Raw genomic sequence first — 15,810 nt, forward strand, 5'->3', positions numbered from 1 at the left:
CCCCTCTACCATGTGAGGACACAGCCATAAGGTCCAATCTCTGTACCATAAAGCAGGCCCTCACCAGACCTCAAATCTACTGGCAACTTGATCTTGGAATTCCCAGCCTCTGGAACTGTGAGACATATTTGTTGTTGTTGTTGTTCGTTTGTTTTTTTGCTGTTTATAAGCTACATAATTTATGATAATTTGTTATAGCAGTCTTAACAGATTAAGACAAGGAGCATTCATCATTCGAGTTCACATCCTCAGTCCTTAGTCCAGTGCTTGGTTCATTGTATAACAGTTGCTTCATAAATATTTGTTGAATGAATAAATGGTTCGTTGAACAAAAGAATGAAGGCACGTAGCATATTAGACATAACCAAGGGCATCTACAAAGATATCTAAACAGTTATATGACCTGGAACAAGTTAGACTCTTCAAGCCCCTATGTCTTCATTTTTAAATGGAAAAAAAAAATAGCACTTACCTGTGATCCTTACAGCATTCAAATATAATAATATTAGTCATGTTGTATTAGTCATGATTGTCCAGAGAAACATGACTGATACATTTTATTTATTTAGTTAGTTTAAAAATTCATTTATTATTTTAAGGAATGAACACACATAAGTTTAGAAGCTTGATGAGTCCCAACTTTGATAGGGGAGGCCTGCAAGCTGGCCTCTTAGAAAAGAGCTATAGTTCAAGTCCAAAGGCAGTCTGATATACAACCAGAAAGAGCCAGTGTTGTAGATGAAGGCTGAAGGCAGTCTGCTGAAGAATTCCTTCCTGATGGAGGGAGGTCAGCCTTTGTTCTAGCCAGGCCTTCCAATGGTTGGATAAGGCCCACCCACATTATGGAGGGCAATTTACTTTACTCAGAGTTCACTAATTTACATGTAAATCTAACCCCAAAACACACACCCTCAGAGAAACACGAAGAATAATGCTTGATCAAGTGTCTGGGTACTGCGGCCCAGCCAAGCTGACACATACAATTAATTATCATATATGTAGAACATTTAGTACAGCTTCTCAGACATTCGTTAGGAAGTGCTCACTAACCACACTCTCTGGTCTGGTCTTATGTCCCTAGTCATGTCTGCAGGTAAAGTGCCATGAGAATGTGTGTGCTAGGGTCAATGGCTCCTGGTGTCTTGCTGGATGGGAATAATATGGTTTTCATTCTTCCTTATTCTGAGTCTCTCTGTAAACAACACATGTAAAATTGAGTTATGTTTTCTACAAACAACATGGATAAGAAACACTTCTTGGTATGAAGTAGAAAGTGAATACAACAGAAAGAAATGTGTGTAAGGAAGAAACTTGTATAAAATCATGGATTGCCATGGCCTAACACTGGTCACTTGTAGTTCCCCAAAGTAGTTAAAGAAAACAGCTAAAGCATTTTGCCCTTTCTTTCTCAGAAAAAAATGCAAAGGTCACAATTATTTCTTTAATCTCAATCAAGGAAATTTCTGCCTGGCATTTGGCATTCAGTATCTTGAAGAGGATTCAGGTGTGTACATGCATGGGATATCTTTCATAATATTCCCAGAAGGCTACTAAACTCCCAGAGTGAAAAACTCTCATCAGATTGAGGTAGGGGGTAAGACATTATGGCATCCACGTACCCCTGGTAAATCTCTTTTCTAGATTACTGGAACTGTTTTCTAAGTGTTGCCAACTCCAAAAGTTAAAATCCCCCACCATGACAAGAATGCAAAGAGAGTAAGTTTATATGAGTCAATAATATCACATAACTATCTAAGCAGTAATATTAAGTGAGATGTGTACTTCCTATAGTGAGACTGGCACTTTCAGGCAGGCAGACAGGCTTCCACTTTCCATTTGTCCCTGCCCATGGGCCATTGCAAGAATCCTGGCCTGTTCCCAGTAAAAGATGCCTTTTGGCAGAGTAAAATCTAATTCAGTAGGTAAAGCTGGGTAAGGACAGGAAGTGAAACATTTGAGTAATTACACTGCCTTCACCCTCATTTTACTTAAACTATCATGGGTTTTATATTTGGATGGAATGCTCTACAGGACTAACCCAAAACTGCTCTATTTCAAAATCAAAATGGTTTATATGAAATTGCATTTGCAAAAGAGGCAGCAAAAGACCATGTTTAAAATGCTTTACGATATTTTATTTGATATTATTCAATCACACAGGTTTTGTGGCAAATATGCATCTCTAAAAGTGCATAATCAAACATTTATTTTTCCAGCTCTTGAATTTGTCATAGAAATAAGCCATAGATTGTTACTTTCTGATTTACTACTTATAGATTCATATTGAAGCATGCCATGAAGAGGAGATAAATGAATTTATATGACACCATTTACTGATTACGAAAATAGAGAAATACAAAAATGTTATCTAATAATAACAGAAAATATGTTTCTTTTTTATTCCATTACTTTTGAAATTAAGCATAAACACTAAAATAGAGAGTAGTCAAACTGATTTGGCACATTTAATATATATTACCAATATTATATTTTTCATTCTTGAATAATGAAGCACATGATTCAGCATTGCATACTTTGGGCTTTGTTCAAACATTAGTCGCTATAATCATGAAGGTGACTATTAAAACCAGTCAGGGCAGGTGTGCGCACAGCAAAAGAGTGGCTTTCACCAGGCTCTATCCTATAATCTCATTTTGTTAGGAACATAGTTTAAAGAGAAATGCCATTGAAAGAGGGTGAGTTTGGACACCCATCTCACGCATGAGTAGTGAATGGTATTTAGTTAGTAAACATTCTCACCATCCTCTATCCAACACCAAAAAGAAGCAATTTCAGCGAAGGAGATTTTACTTAATAAAGTTCTACAAACCCAATCTGAGGCTTTCTTTTCCTGTCATAGCAAATAATTTTTTGACTTTCTTCCTTTGTACTTTATGGAGCTAATAACATTTTCCTAGAAACAGCATTAAAATTAAAGGTAATTTTTAATGATAAAATGTTTCCTTGGATAGATTTTCTTGTATGCTAAAGTGTACTTTGTTTCAAAATGCTTAATTTCATTTACAATTAGAAGTCAAACATGGAGCACAGCATAGGGCAATTTGGAAATTGTCACACTAATTGCCACAAAAAAGTTAATTTTTCACATAAGACAACTGGCGGTGAACATCCAATTAACTGCCACAGTTATTTAAATACTAGCCTCAGAAAAGAATTATTCTATTTTATGACCATTAATTGAATGGTCATTGACATGAGACATTTTTTACACTTACAGATGTATTTTGAAATTACATATTTTTATTTAGAAAATATATATTTGTTTTAATTTGGAAAGAGCTGAACACAAGGATCATGATTTTAAAAGATCAGCATATGTAGGTGACATGGAAGTTCACGGCAACTGTTTCACAAATCACCTTAACACACCGGATCCACAGATAAGGGTACGCCTCTCTTTGGTTCATAAGGTGTTGTCCTGGAAACCATTTTGATGCAGTCGACAATAGGGCAGACACTGAGACACAGAGTACAGCCTGTACAAGTGTCAGTAATGGTGGGCAGATGGGTTTCTGGATCAAACCGTATAGCCTGCAAACAGAAGTAGAGGGTATTGATGTCACTGACCACAAAGGTCAAGAATGTCCCCATTTTAGCATCAACATTTTTCTCTGCCGCAGTGGAGCTGCACTGAGACAACGACGTCCAGCTCTGTGGTGCAACTATAGCAACAGTTGAGCTGACAGAGGAGCAAAAAAAGAGCCAGAAAAGAAATCCTTTTAAATTAAAAACGCAATGTTTAAAATTCCTTAGGGGTATTTTTCTTCATTGTGTGAGGAAAATATGTCATAACATAGTCCCTCTCTAGTTTTCTTTGTTCTGTGCAAAGTTCGGGTCTTTCCAGTTCTACCAGGATAGGGCGTCTTCTACCTGTGGATTTTGGGGGACTTTCACACATCCTCCTCTTCCTCTTCACACTCTTTGTTCTTGACAGCGGAAAAGTGTTACTGTCAGATTCTGAGGCAATGAATACATTTGTTTGGATTTCAAATAATGCATGTAGTTCTTAGAAGAAAGCAGCAGAAAAAAATTAGCTTAACAGTCAACTTTGAGTTTTGAAGATTTCCAAGCTGACTAGTCATTGTCCACCACGAAGGGGAAAAAGCACTGAATGGAGAGCCAGGAAAACTGGCGTCCAGTCCTGGCCCTGACACTACTGAGCCCAGATTACCACAGCCAGGCCTCCAGCTCTGAAATGGCTTAGGATTTTGAGAAATTTTACAATATTCCTTCCCCCGTCTTCCTCTATTCCCTCCCTCCCTTCCTCACTTCCTTCCTCTCTCTTTCTTTCTATGAAGCAATGTAGAATAAGCAATTAAAAATACCTAGTGTGAAATTCAGGATTGAGATTTTTTAAAAAAAAGATATGATGATTATTTTCCCATTAAAGAGACACATTTCAATAGTGAAAAACGACATGTAAGACCTCAGCGGAAGTTACAGAATTTCTATCTAGGACAGATTTCAGGGCAGCTATGTAAGGGTGGATCATGGTGTTGGAGGGGATTTAGGAAACTTGCCCGGCAGTCTCACTTCCAAAAAAAAAAAAAAAAAACAACAAGAGTTTTACTCAGACTGTGTACTACTTTGAAGTGACTAAGCTGGGGCTGAGGAAATTATAAGGGACATTAAGTGTCTCTCCACCCCCAAGGTACCCCTTGAGGCCAGGTCTACAAATCTTACATTTTCAAGTAATTGCATTATTCTGATTTTTTTTCCTGTCTCATTCTCTAATGTTGTAATTCAATTATATATGTGTGTGTGTGTGTATATATATACAATATATATATAGTTGTTTAAAAAATTCCCTCCTCCAAATGAAGCTACATGCAACTATATTTTTTCCTCTTTTATGCACATATAAATGAAAACAATATTTTCACAGTAAATCATGATAGTTGCTTAATATTTTTTAAAAGTCTGATCTTTAAGGAAATAAACATATATTTCAATAAGAACTATAGCTATAGCAAGTCATAAGAATATTTGTCCACACAAATTGGTGTTATGTTTTGTAAAACAACATTTTAAGGTACTGTTTGGATGAGTAAAAACGATTTCTCTTTCTTATGTACTCTTTCATATAAATGGAAACTCAATGAAGTAACTGATAAAAATTAAGACTAATGCTTAGAAATACAGTTTGAAAATCTGCAAACATATAAAACTTTATGTTCAATTAAAAATTTTGGTTTTCTATTTTTATCTTCTGAGACAGAAGAATCAAAGAACTTTCTAAGTCTTTTAACATCCATAATTGTGATTTTCTTTCTTATTACTAAGAAGGTTTTTACTAAAGTTGTACCAAGTCTAGAATTCCACGGTGGGAGCCATAAGTTCTAAGATTTAAGACATTAGAGAGCTGATGCTATGATAGTTATAGGACTTTCTGATTGATCTCTGATTGGTTAATTAGAAAGATGACATGAAAGTAAATGTGATATGGTTAGCACTTTCAAAACAACTGTTAAGACACCTTTTAGCTAGAAAAAAAGTGATGAATTGAGTAAAAATTTGGTGCAGAACTGGGAAACTAGGAAGAAAAATTAATAGTTTTTTAAAAATTAAAATATGTCTGTCATAAGAATATGCAAAATACCACCATGAGCAGTATGGGATCTGCCCCTCAGTTGAATAAGGTACATAAACTTCTCTTTTTTAAAATGGAGACATTTCATTATGAATTTAGAACATTCCATTGATCATTTCTTAAAAAGATCTGTTTTTACTTATAGCTTGAAAAATACAATGAAAATAATATTGTATAGTTTTTAGCAACTTTGAACAGTTTAGTAGTTTTCCAAAACTTTAAAATTGTCTTTCTCCAAAATCTTTATCATAAGAAATTCTTTTACTTTCACAATAAGTCAGGGTTTTGAGAAGAAACTTATGTTTAAAAGCATTGTTGTGATCATTTTTTTCATCCATTTCTAAAATTCAACTAGTTAAAAGTCATAGTTGTGCCAAACTCTTTAAAAACCAGCAGGTTATAAATATATAGGAAGTAAATGAAGAAGCAAATTATAAGTCAAAGAGAAATTCACAGAATGTGTTTTCAAGAGAATAACCCACTAGAAGGAGTCAAATCCCCAATTTCTTTTCTTTTCTTGTTTTTTTCCCCTCCATGGGAGACGCTCTGCTGAGGACTGAGGAGCTGGAAAGTAGCTATGGCTGTCTTTATGAGGGAAGAATACATCTCCTTGGCTTTTCTAGCTTCACAGGAATTCCTGGGACCAACTTCTACAACTAGTTGGTGGGAACGTGCTTCTTTCTGACTGTAGTAAAAGCCTAATCAATACTGAATGGAAGAGAACTCTCTTTTGGCAAAAGGAATCATAGCCTTTCAGAGTAATGGCCATAAATGGTCGTTCTTTTCCCTTTCCTCTGTGTTAAAGCATAATGCTTTCCTAGTATTCATAATTTTGTGTGCATTTCTCTTTTCAGTTGGATTTTTCTCTCTAATGTTGTGGATGATGAAATGATATAAAAATAATTCTGTGCATTAAATGCTGGCATAGTTAGTAAAAATTACAACTTTCCTTTTAAAAAAAGACCGTAGTACAAGGGTGACAGGAGAGAAAGACGTACTGTTGCAGAAGAGCAATATTTGGCACCACCGGTTTAAATTTCACACTTAGCAACAGAAAATGCTTTCTGCCACAAAAACCGGAAGAAACATGTCTCATAGCATGCTAATTCCAGCAGGATTCTTACCTGGTAGCCCGAATCATTACAGGTCATGTAGCATTTACCACAGTTAATACACATTTCTTCATCGATCATAGCCACAACTTGCTCTACGTTGCTCAATTCACCAAATGTTCCAAGGTACTGCAGTGCTTTTCCTATTACATCCTAAAAATAGCCACTGAATTACTTAGCAAGCTCATTTTAAAACATTTTCATGTAATAATTAATATCACTCAGCATTTTCCTGTTTTTATACAATGTTGCATTATATTAACTTGGGAGACTTTGGATAGCATAATTCTCATAGATAAGCTTTTTACGATAATTATAGCTTAGATGTTTGTATTCTGAAAGATGGGCAATATGCATGCCTAGCTTAGAAATACGAGACCTAATTAACTGCATTCAATAGGTTTTTGACTGGATAATTGAAAACAGCATTTCTGTGGACAGAAAGAATAAATGACACCTGTTTGAGTTGTTATGGCTTACTTTTTTTCATTCTTGGACCTTGAAGGACTAAAAAGTAACGCAAAGTGACAAAGGGTAATACACTATGCTAGAAAATTAGACTGCTTATCATGAAGGGAATACGAGTGTGAATGTTATGCATTTATTTCACTGTATGTGGATTTTAGATTTTAATTTAAAAAGTGCTTTGATAGAATACTCACCTGTCATGTCTTGAAGAGTATACAACACTATTTAAAAATTCTAATTTATGTTAATTGATTAGGTTGATCCAATAGTTAAGTCAGATGCTCTTTTACTTTTAAAGAACTGGAATTTTCTTCATTCACCATTGAAGATCTTTCATGTGGTTACACATTGCTTTGTTCTTCATACTAATTGGGAGTGTGCTTAATATGTGAAGCACAGAATATGTTTCATCAACGATAAGAAACACTTTGCTTCATAAAACAAAACAAAAGAACGTAGCAATGTCAAATTAGCATGCTGTCAAGATTTTTGCTTTTGTTTTTAACTATTAACATGAGAATCTTCTTTGAATTCAAGGACCATGTCCAAGGAGGTTTGACTCTTCCTTAAAATCATCTTTCCATATTCTCTTTGGCATTGCATTTTCTGCTCTTCTTTTTATAATCTTGCTTACTCTTCTTTACTTTTTTTTTCTATTTGATCTCTAAATTACAATATACTCATTATAATGGAATTTCAAACTGAGACAAAGTTTACATTTTTATACAGTTCCTTTGTGTATCTCTCAAGTGATAAGATGCTGGAAAACTTCCAATATTGTCTTCCCTATTTTCTTCATAATGTGTTGAAGTCATAATTTCAACTACACTGCAGTCTGTTTGTAGGTGGGCACTTGATATCCACATCAATATCTCCATTTTGAAATGCTCCCATAAACTCAAGATCTACATTTATCAGCTGCATAATGAGCATTGTCATTAGAGATTGGTACTTCAAATTCTCTACTCACTGAACTTATCATCAACAACACGAACTGGGTCTTCCTTTGTATTTCTTTAGTTTTGTGATTAGTGTTAGGATTTTTCCAATCATGGAGTCTTGGAATTTCACTACACAACTTGCTCCAGTATCTCCTATTTGTCGTCAAGTCCGGGTTCTGGATGTGCAATATCTTTTGAATCCTTTCCATGTTTACTGCCATCATTAAACGTTATTAATGAATTTCTCATTATTTTTGATGCAATTGTAAGAGACTACTTGATAAGTTTCATCCTCACATTCTTCCTTTCCCATTCTACCCTGTGCAATGCCGCCACCTTAATCTAGAATGTGAGACACAGACTAAATTTCTCACTACCTTATTCAAAAATCTGTTGAATTAGGCACAGGCTTACCACACTGGCATTTAAGGCTTTCTGCAAACATGTCTTTTTCTGTATTATTTCTCAGTTTCAAACACCATGCACTTCAGCTACACTGGAGGACACACTTTTCAACTGACCCATCTGAGGTCGAACATTAGGTTAAGTCCCCTGTCTAAAATACCTTTCATTCCTAACTCCACTTTGCAAAATCCTAAGCATCCTCAAAGACATCTCAAATGCCACTACTTCATGAAGATTTCCTTAATCCTTCCTTCTTTCCTAACCAAATGTGCGGATGTGATCTTTCTTCCTCTTTCTCTCTCTTCTTTCTCACCTTTTCCCCTTTTCCTCCCTTCCTTGCCCTCTCTCCTCCACATCCTCTTTCTTAAAAATTTTTTTTGATGGCCTATGGTATTATATCTATTATGTGGAACTAATGACAGCAGATAACTTTTGAGTCCTTAATATATTTCAGGCCAGTGCCATATTTTTTACACATTTTCTCACTTAAACCTCATGCATTTAATAGTTGATGATGTGACTGAGATTTAAAGTATATAATTAAGTAAATGATGAAGCAGGGATTCAGAACCAGTGTTGCCTGACTTTAAATACCATGATCATCAGCACTCTGCTATGCTGACTCATTTGTTAGTCTCTATTTAGCAAATTCTAGTGCATGTTATGGATATTTTCTACATTTAGCTTCCTATGTTGTGGTCTCTTAGTAGGGTTTTATTCATCTTTGTATCTCATGTGGTGTATCGTGTTTCTGGAGATCACTGAAACACAATGGGTACTCAAATATTTGTAAAATAAATACAAATTTTATGTATCTATACACTAAACATATAATATGGTAGTAGGCACATAGTGGGATGAAGTAATAGCTATTTTACTGAACATTTTTATTGATATGAGTATTTTAAATACAAAATAATCATAGTCAAAGTATCTGGATATGTGTAATATTTCCCCATACTATTTTAAAATAATAAATTCAAGAGGTCACTGTCTGGCTGTAAAAGGCCATTTATATGTGATCGAAAATAATTTTTTAAACCTAGTAAATAAATCAACCTAAAGAATTGTTTCACTGAATCAGATCATGATGACTAAAATCATCAATAAATATTCAAAAGACGATTGTACAAGAAACTCCCTAGGCAGTCAACAAGTGTATAAGCCTTCTTCAAAAGAAACACTGTATACACTTTAGAAATTTTATGTGGAGCAAGTCCACATTCTGTGTACATTAAATATGCCTTTTCCTCTATATCGGAGATATGCTTTTGTCATTTATTAAAACATCATTGTTTAATGTCAAACCATTAAAGCCTCTAGAAGTTATTAGCACATGGTGTTAACAATTCATCCCTTATTAATTGCAATTTTTTAAGAAAATTATATTTATTTCTTCATCTGGAAGAGCACAAAATAGTGACAACTATTTTAAATCATTTTGGGAAAGAGTAGCAAAAAAAATTTATTCCATGTGGCTAAGAATGTGGACATTTGTTTTAATCCCAAAGCCTCCAGGTAGTACTACCAGCTTATGAATACCCTTGAGTAGACATCTTGGAATCTGGAGTTGGCTGAAACATGCATAAAATCAGTAAATCACATATGGCTAGTCTCCAGTCCCTCTTGGACACACATTTGTGGAGATCAGGGAACCCATATTTATCATTCCAATTCATGATTACATCCATTTGGATGTACAAAGGTTCAGCAGTATGTTGTAGCCATCCTGGATTAGTGGAAATGTTTATATGTAGATATGTATGTGGAGAAAGCAATGTTAAATCTTTTAAATTATAGATGATAACATTTAATTTTAATGTAGGTGTTCAAGGAACTGACGTTGCAAAGTACTACGGAATTCCAAGATCACATTATTATCAATTTATTACTTGTTTGAAATAATTAAAAGTTGTTGTTTTGTTTTTTTTGAGATGGAGTCTCGCTCTGTTGCCCAGACTGGAGTGCAGTGGTGTGATCTCGGCTCACTGCAAGCTCCACCTCCTGAGTTCAAGCGATTCTCCTCCCTCAGCCTCCCAAGTAGCTGGGGCTACAGGTGCAGGCCCGGCTAATTTTTATTTTTAGTAGAGCCGGGTTTCACCATATTGGCCAGGCTGGTCTCAAACTCCTGACCTTGTGTCCACCCGCCTTGGCCTCCCAAAGTGCTGGGTTTACAGGCATGAGCCACAGACAGCACCCAGCCAAGTTTTCTTTTTTTTTTTTTTTTTAATAGACTAGTCAATGTTTCTGTTTGATATAAAATTTAAGGCCAAAGAGTGAGGAAGTAGGCAGCCCTGATTCCATCCCTGATGTTTCATTCTGAATTTATTATGACTAATATTAATTTATTAGTTTTGGCCTATTTTTAAGAGCTGATGGAATTATTTTCAAATTGTGATTATCTGGCATGTCAGCTGTTCTTTCTAGCTTCAAGTCTTCATATTTGATTAGCATGTATCATATTACTTTCTATTGCATGCCTATGGCTCTCGCCCTATCTTAAAGTAAAAAAAAAAGTCATAAGATGAACCACCATTGTAAGTAACACTATCATAAAGTAAAAAAATAAAAAATAAAAAAAAATAAGATGAACCATTGTAAGTTCATAAGATGAACCATTGTAAAGTCAAAAAAAATAAAAATAAAAAGAAAAACCATTGTAAGTCAGGACCATCTGCACTTTGCACAATTTCTGCAAATAAGTGTCCTTCGAAAATCAGGATCCAGGACAGCATGCTGTGGGCAGTCATTATGACTTCTAAATATTGAAAACATTCAATATTTACATTATTTGGATGTAGCTATTTAATCATTTAACTATTTCCTTATCTGTACCATTACCAATGTCATATCTTTTAATGGTATATTCACTTCTTGCCTAATAAATCTTTCAAAATAGAAAAATGAGATAATTTAGTTTGCTCTTACTGAACTTATGCTGATTTTTAACTTCTTCCTTTACTAATGATCCCAAATCAAAAGCTGAATGACCTTTGTAGGATTCCTTTGCGGTTAAATCTCAATCTTTCTGGTTTGTTTCCATCTTCTCCCTACTACCCCTACCATATCCACCTTTTTCTTTGGTATGGTAAAGAACCTGGAGCAACATTTATTTTTCATCAGTATAGTATAGTGATCTCTTACAAAAGCAATTAAAATATAGCAGGCACTTTATTCTGGATATTCTACATATGCCCTCTGAGCAGAAGGCAGAGACAGGTACTGCACAGTAAGAAAAAGACATCTTGAGTTTAAATTTGGTAGAACTCTAATAACTAAGGACTCAGCTTGAATATGCTGAGAACAGAGGGCAGAGACAAAGTATGATCCAGAAAATGAAGTAGTAGATTGGCCAGCAAGGGTGAGAGAAGCAAGTAAATCAAGAGATGGAAGAGAAGCAAGTGAGACTCCTGGAACTAAAGTAGTGAGAGAGGGTTGGGTGAGAGGGAGATTATTCATGAGAGAGTCAGATGGGTAAGGATTGGCTGGGAGCAAAGTTGGTTCAGTACATATCTGTGGCCCTGATCACTGTATTTTTTCTATCTGGGATGAGCTCAGGCTTTAAAGTAGTAATGTCTTGCAAGACACTTTGGATTTAAATTCATTTAATGAAGGTAAGTGTGTTTTTACAATATCCTTAGGTATCTTAGGTTTTAACTCTCAAATATATTTACTCTTTTCAGTTCTGATAACATTGTTTACGGGATTCTAGAAAGATAATAGGAGTGAAACAGTTCTCTCTAACTATAATTTAACAGTGTACCACCTGCTCTAACTAGTATTAATAGACAAAATATATCTCTGTTTCTCCTAATATTTTCTCCAAACTCAGATCATTTGAGGCTTTAGCACTTCTGACCCATCTTTAAATCCTGATGCCACCCTTTTATTTTCATCATTGGTAATGTGATCTGTCTTTTCTCATATGAGCACCAAACACTGAGTTATCTAAATGCATAACCTTTTTTTCACTTCTTAGAAAACGTAGTGATCATGTCATCAAATCTGTACTTGTCAGCTTCTCATTTTTCCTGATCCATCTTCAGGTTACAGTTGCTGACTATAAGATAATATCTATTGTTTTCTCTGAACTTCCTGAAATTAGGTTTACTAAAGGTGGGATACTTGCATTTCTAAGCTGAGACTTCCTTTCATTGGCCTAATAAACTCTAAGTTAACGTGGAATGGTTACTTTCCTTGAAGATTACTTTAGCTGCCATTTTCCTCAAACAGACATTTTCAGCCAGAAATAAGCCAAAGCAGCAAGTCCCCTCATTGCTTCTCCCTCTTTTGTGAGATTAAATTTCCAACAAGGCAATTCAATAATTTTTCCGATGTTTTGCCTTTAGTGGAGTGGGATTTCCATCTGAAGTTTGCAAAGGCTTTCATCGCTCCTCTGTCTTGCCTGTCCCTATTAACCATCTGGTTACAAGGGCTCTGATGCAGTCCCAGGGTAACATTTCTGTTTTTCTTTCATTTCACTCTCCTGCAGCTGCTTCCTCCATACTCCACCCTCAGGTTTGTGAATTTCCATGCGTGTGTATACTTTTTTGATAGATACTGCTTCTCCCCCAACCCTTCCATCAGACCTATTTATTCCAAACAAGATACACCTTTCCATGCCATAATCTGGTCAGGAATCACATTTCTACAAATCCCCATAAGACTTAAGGGATTATTTTACCAAATTCTCTTCAGTTTTTAAAGTTCAGTTTGATAATTTTCATCTGCTATTTGTTGGTACAGGGGACAATTGAGAATATTAACGTTGTTCCCTGCCCATTTCTCTGGTACCTTTTGAAAATTGCTGGGCAAGTCCTCCACTATTTTTCTTTCTGTTCCCTCCTGTTTATGCTCCATAGTATCTAATACGGTCTTACAGTTTTATCTGAGTACTCTTCTCCTTCCTTTCACAATTCAATTGAAATAATAAAGCACTCGATCAGGCTGACTGGTGTCCTGCCAACACTGTCTTGCCAGTCTTATGAGATGCAGTCCATCTCTTACTAGAAGCAGCAGGAAGAAGACATGAAAACATCACTAGTGCCCCTAAACCATTCATTTTCCTACCCAGAAATTCAAAGATGTTAGAGATACATTCCTGGCTTCATAAAGAGAATGAGAATTCATTCTCATATATATCAACAGAAGTGGAAAGCATTCGGGGACTTTATAAGTCTTGGCAGACTCTCAAGTCTCTGTTATATGCTGCCTGGGAATAAAGCACGTTTCTCATTTAACTGGGCCAAATGTGCACACTGTCACTTCAGTTCTCTCGGTGAGGAATCGAAACTGCCCTCCTGTAGGAGGCATTGTGTGTTTTCTTTTCTCTAGCACAGGTGAACCTGTAGAATATGTCAGGAGCTTCTTCAGAAGGTCCTTCTTCATCTTTTAGAAGGAAATCTTTATACTCATTGCAGGAGGCCAGGTTTCTTTTTCTTCTTTTATCTCATTCTTCCCCATCAGCCTTCCAGTACTTTTAATACCCTCTTCTTCCTCAGAATCTTTTTCTTTCTGCTTCCTTTATGGAATTGGTAGCTTCATAATATGGCAATATGCATGGTAAATGCTATGCTATCATGAATTGGAAATGAAGATATGGTGTTGATAAAAAGGAAATCATGCAGATGCCAGGCTGTCCCCGGGGTCCCAGATCATTCCCAGGGGTAGGACGGAGGGCCTCTGAGGCCATTTTTTTTTTCCTTTTTCCTTTCAAGGGGCTAGGAGAATCAGGATGTACATTGTCTAGCAAAGATTTCTGGTTCTCAAGGACCCTCTAGTCCCTGGATAACACTGGGCATAACCACGCTTGATGTTCAGATGAAATTCATAGCAGTTTAATCAGTTGACCCCATTGCTTTTTATATTATGTTATTAATACTGATTTATAAAACCCAGGTATTTTCCTCATTACTGCTTCTCAGTTCTGTGCTTTCTATGAATTCCAATTGAACAAAAGAATGAGTTTACCATTTTGATGTCACCATCTGCTTGATCCAAGGATTGTGTATTGGATTTAAGGTCCCAGGGCTGTCAGTTATTACAAGTATGTTTGAATACTGTGCTTTGCAAACATACTGATTTGCTTGAAATGCCACCTTCCTTTTCTTTTTTATTTCTATTTTTCATGAGAGACAGCAGAGGACAGTGCTTAAGGGCCACGTTTTAGAGCTACCCTTTTGAATCAAATCTTGGCTTTGATATCTTCCTAGCTGTGTGACCTTAGGAAAGTTATTTAACCTCTCTGTTTATCAACTGCTTACTCCATAATAGCAGAGGGTTATTGTGAGGATTAAATGAGCTAATTCGCAAGCACGTAGCAATGCTTGAAACCTCATAAGTACTCAATAAATATTAGCTTTTATTATTAATTCTTTGCTTAATTAACACTAATTTATTAAACTCCACTTTAAATATCACCATCTCTGTGAAGCTTTCCACAATTACCCGAGGCAGAACTAATCCCTTTCACTCCTCTGTTTTCCCAGAGCATTTTGTACATATTTGATTGAACTGTAAATAATTTTTAACATGTGTCTTTCTCCCTTGCTAGACTATGAGCTCCATAAGGATAGACGTCTTTCTTTTTAAAATTCACGTTGTATTCCTAGTTTCTAGCACAATTTCTGGATTGCAGCAAGTGCATAATAAATATATGTTAGCACTACATCTCCATCGAAATTGCAAACATCCCTGAGCCTTGGACCATGCAGTGTCTGTTTTTTGAATCTCCTGCAGTCCTCAGCACATTGCTGGTCACATAGCAAATACGAAACACATACCTGCAATGGACTGATATTGAAACTGCCTACCTCTGAAGAAACAGAACGTTAAGTCAGAGCAGGCATTTGAAAAGAAAAAAGAACAAAAGATGAGATCTACTGAGCATAGTTTGCTTAGAAATATTATTGTTGCATTCCTAACCAGGGGAGATGGGGTAGATTAGAAACTTGAATGCACGACTGAAAACCTTGTTCAGACAAGAGGGGCTTAGCTAACTTTGTGGGACACTGGGGTTCTTTCTACAGCAGATGGGGAATAATGTACTGCGGAAGCTGAGAGGATAAACAAAGCAGTGTCATGGAGTTTAAACTATCGAACAGAGGAATCTATAAAGAGGCCAGCAGAGAGGAGGGAAGAAACAAGCTAAAATAAACAGATGGGTGGACAGAGAAAATATAAAGCATGAAAACAGATAACCCAGGTCCTCCAGGAAAAAGGGAAGTAGGAAAAATGGTATGTCAAGAAAGAAGAAACACTCTAGGGGAAACAC

General features: G+C 35.9%; 1 protein-coding gene across 1 annotated transcript in view; it reads right to left on the bottom strand.

Annotated features, from left to right (window-relative positions):
* Positions 1-2,113: 2,113 nt before the first annotated feature.
* DPYD (dihydropyrimidine dehydrogenase) overlaps positions 2,114-15,810 on the bottom strand; it is an 849,957-nt gene continuing 836,260 nt past the window's right edge. Inside the window, exons 22-23 of the mRNA XM_025405641.1 lie at positions 6,736-6,876; positions 2,114-3,552 (exon numbers count right to left, since the gene is read on the bottom strand). Coding sequence (XP_025261426.1) covers positions 3,382-3,552; positions 6,736-6,876 — 312 coding nt within the window. The 3' untranslated portion in view covers positions 2,114-3,381. The remainder of the gene's footprint in view (positions 3,553-6,735; positions 6,877-15,810) is intronic.

Source organism: Theropithecus gelada, chromosome 1 (assembly GCF_003255815.1).
Source record: "Theropithecus gelada isolate Dixy chromosome 1, Tgel_1.0, whole genome shotgun sequence".
Taxonomy (NCBI): domain Eukaryota; kingdom Metazoa; phylum Chordata; class Mammalia; order Primates; family Cercopithecidae; genus Theropithecus; species Theropithecus gelada.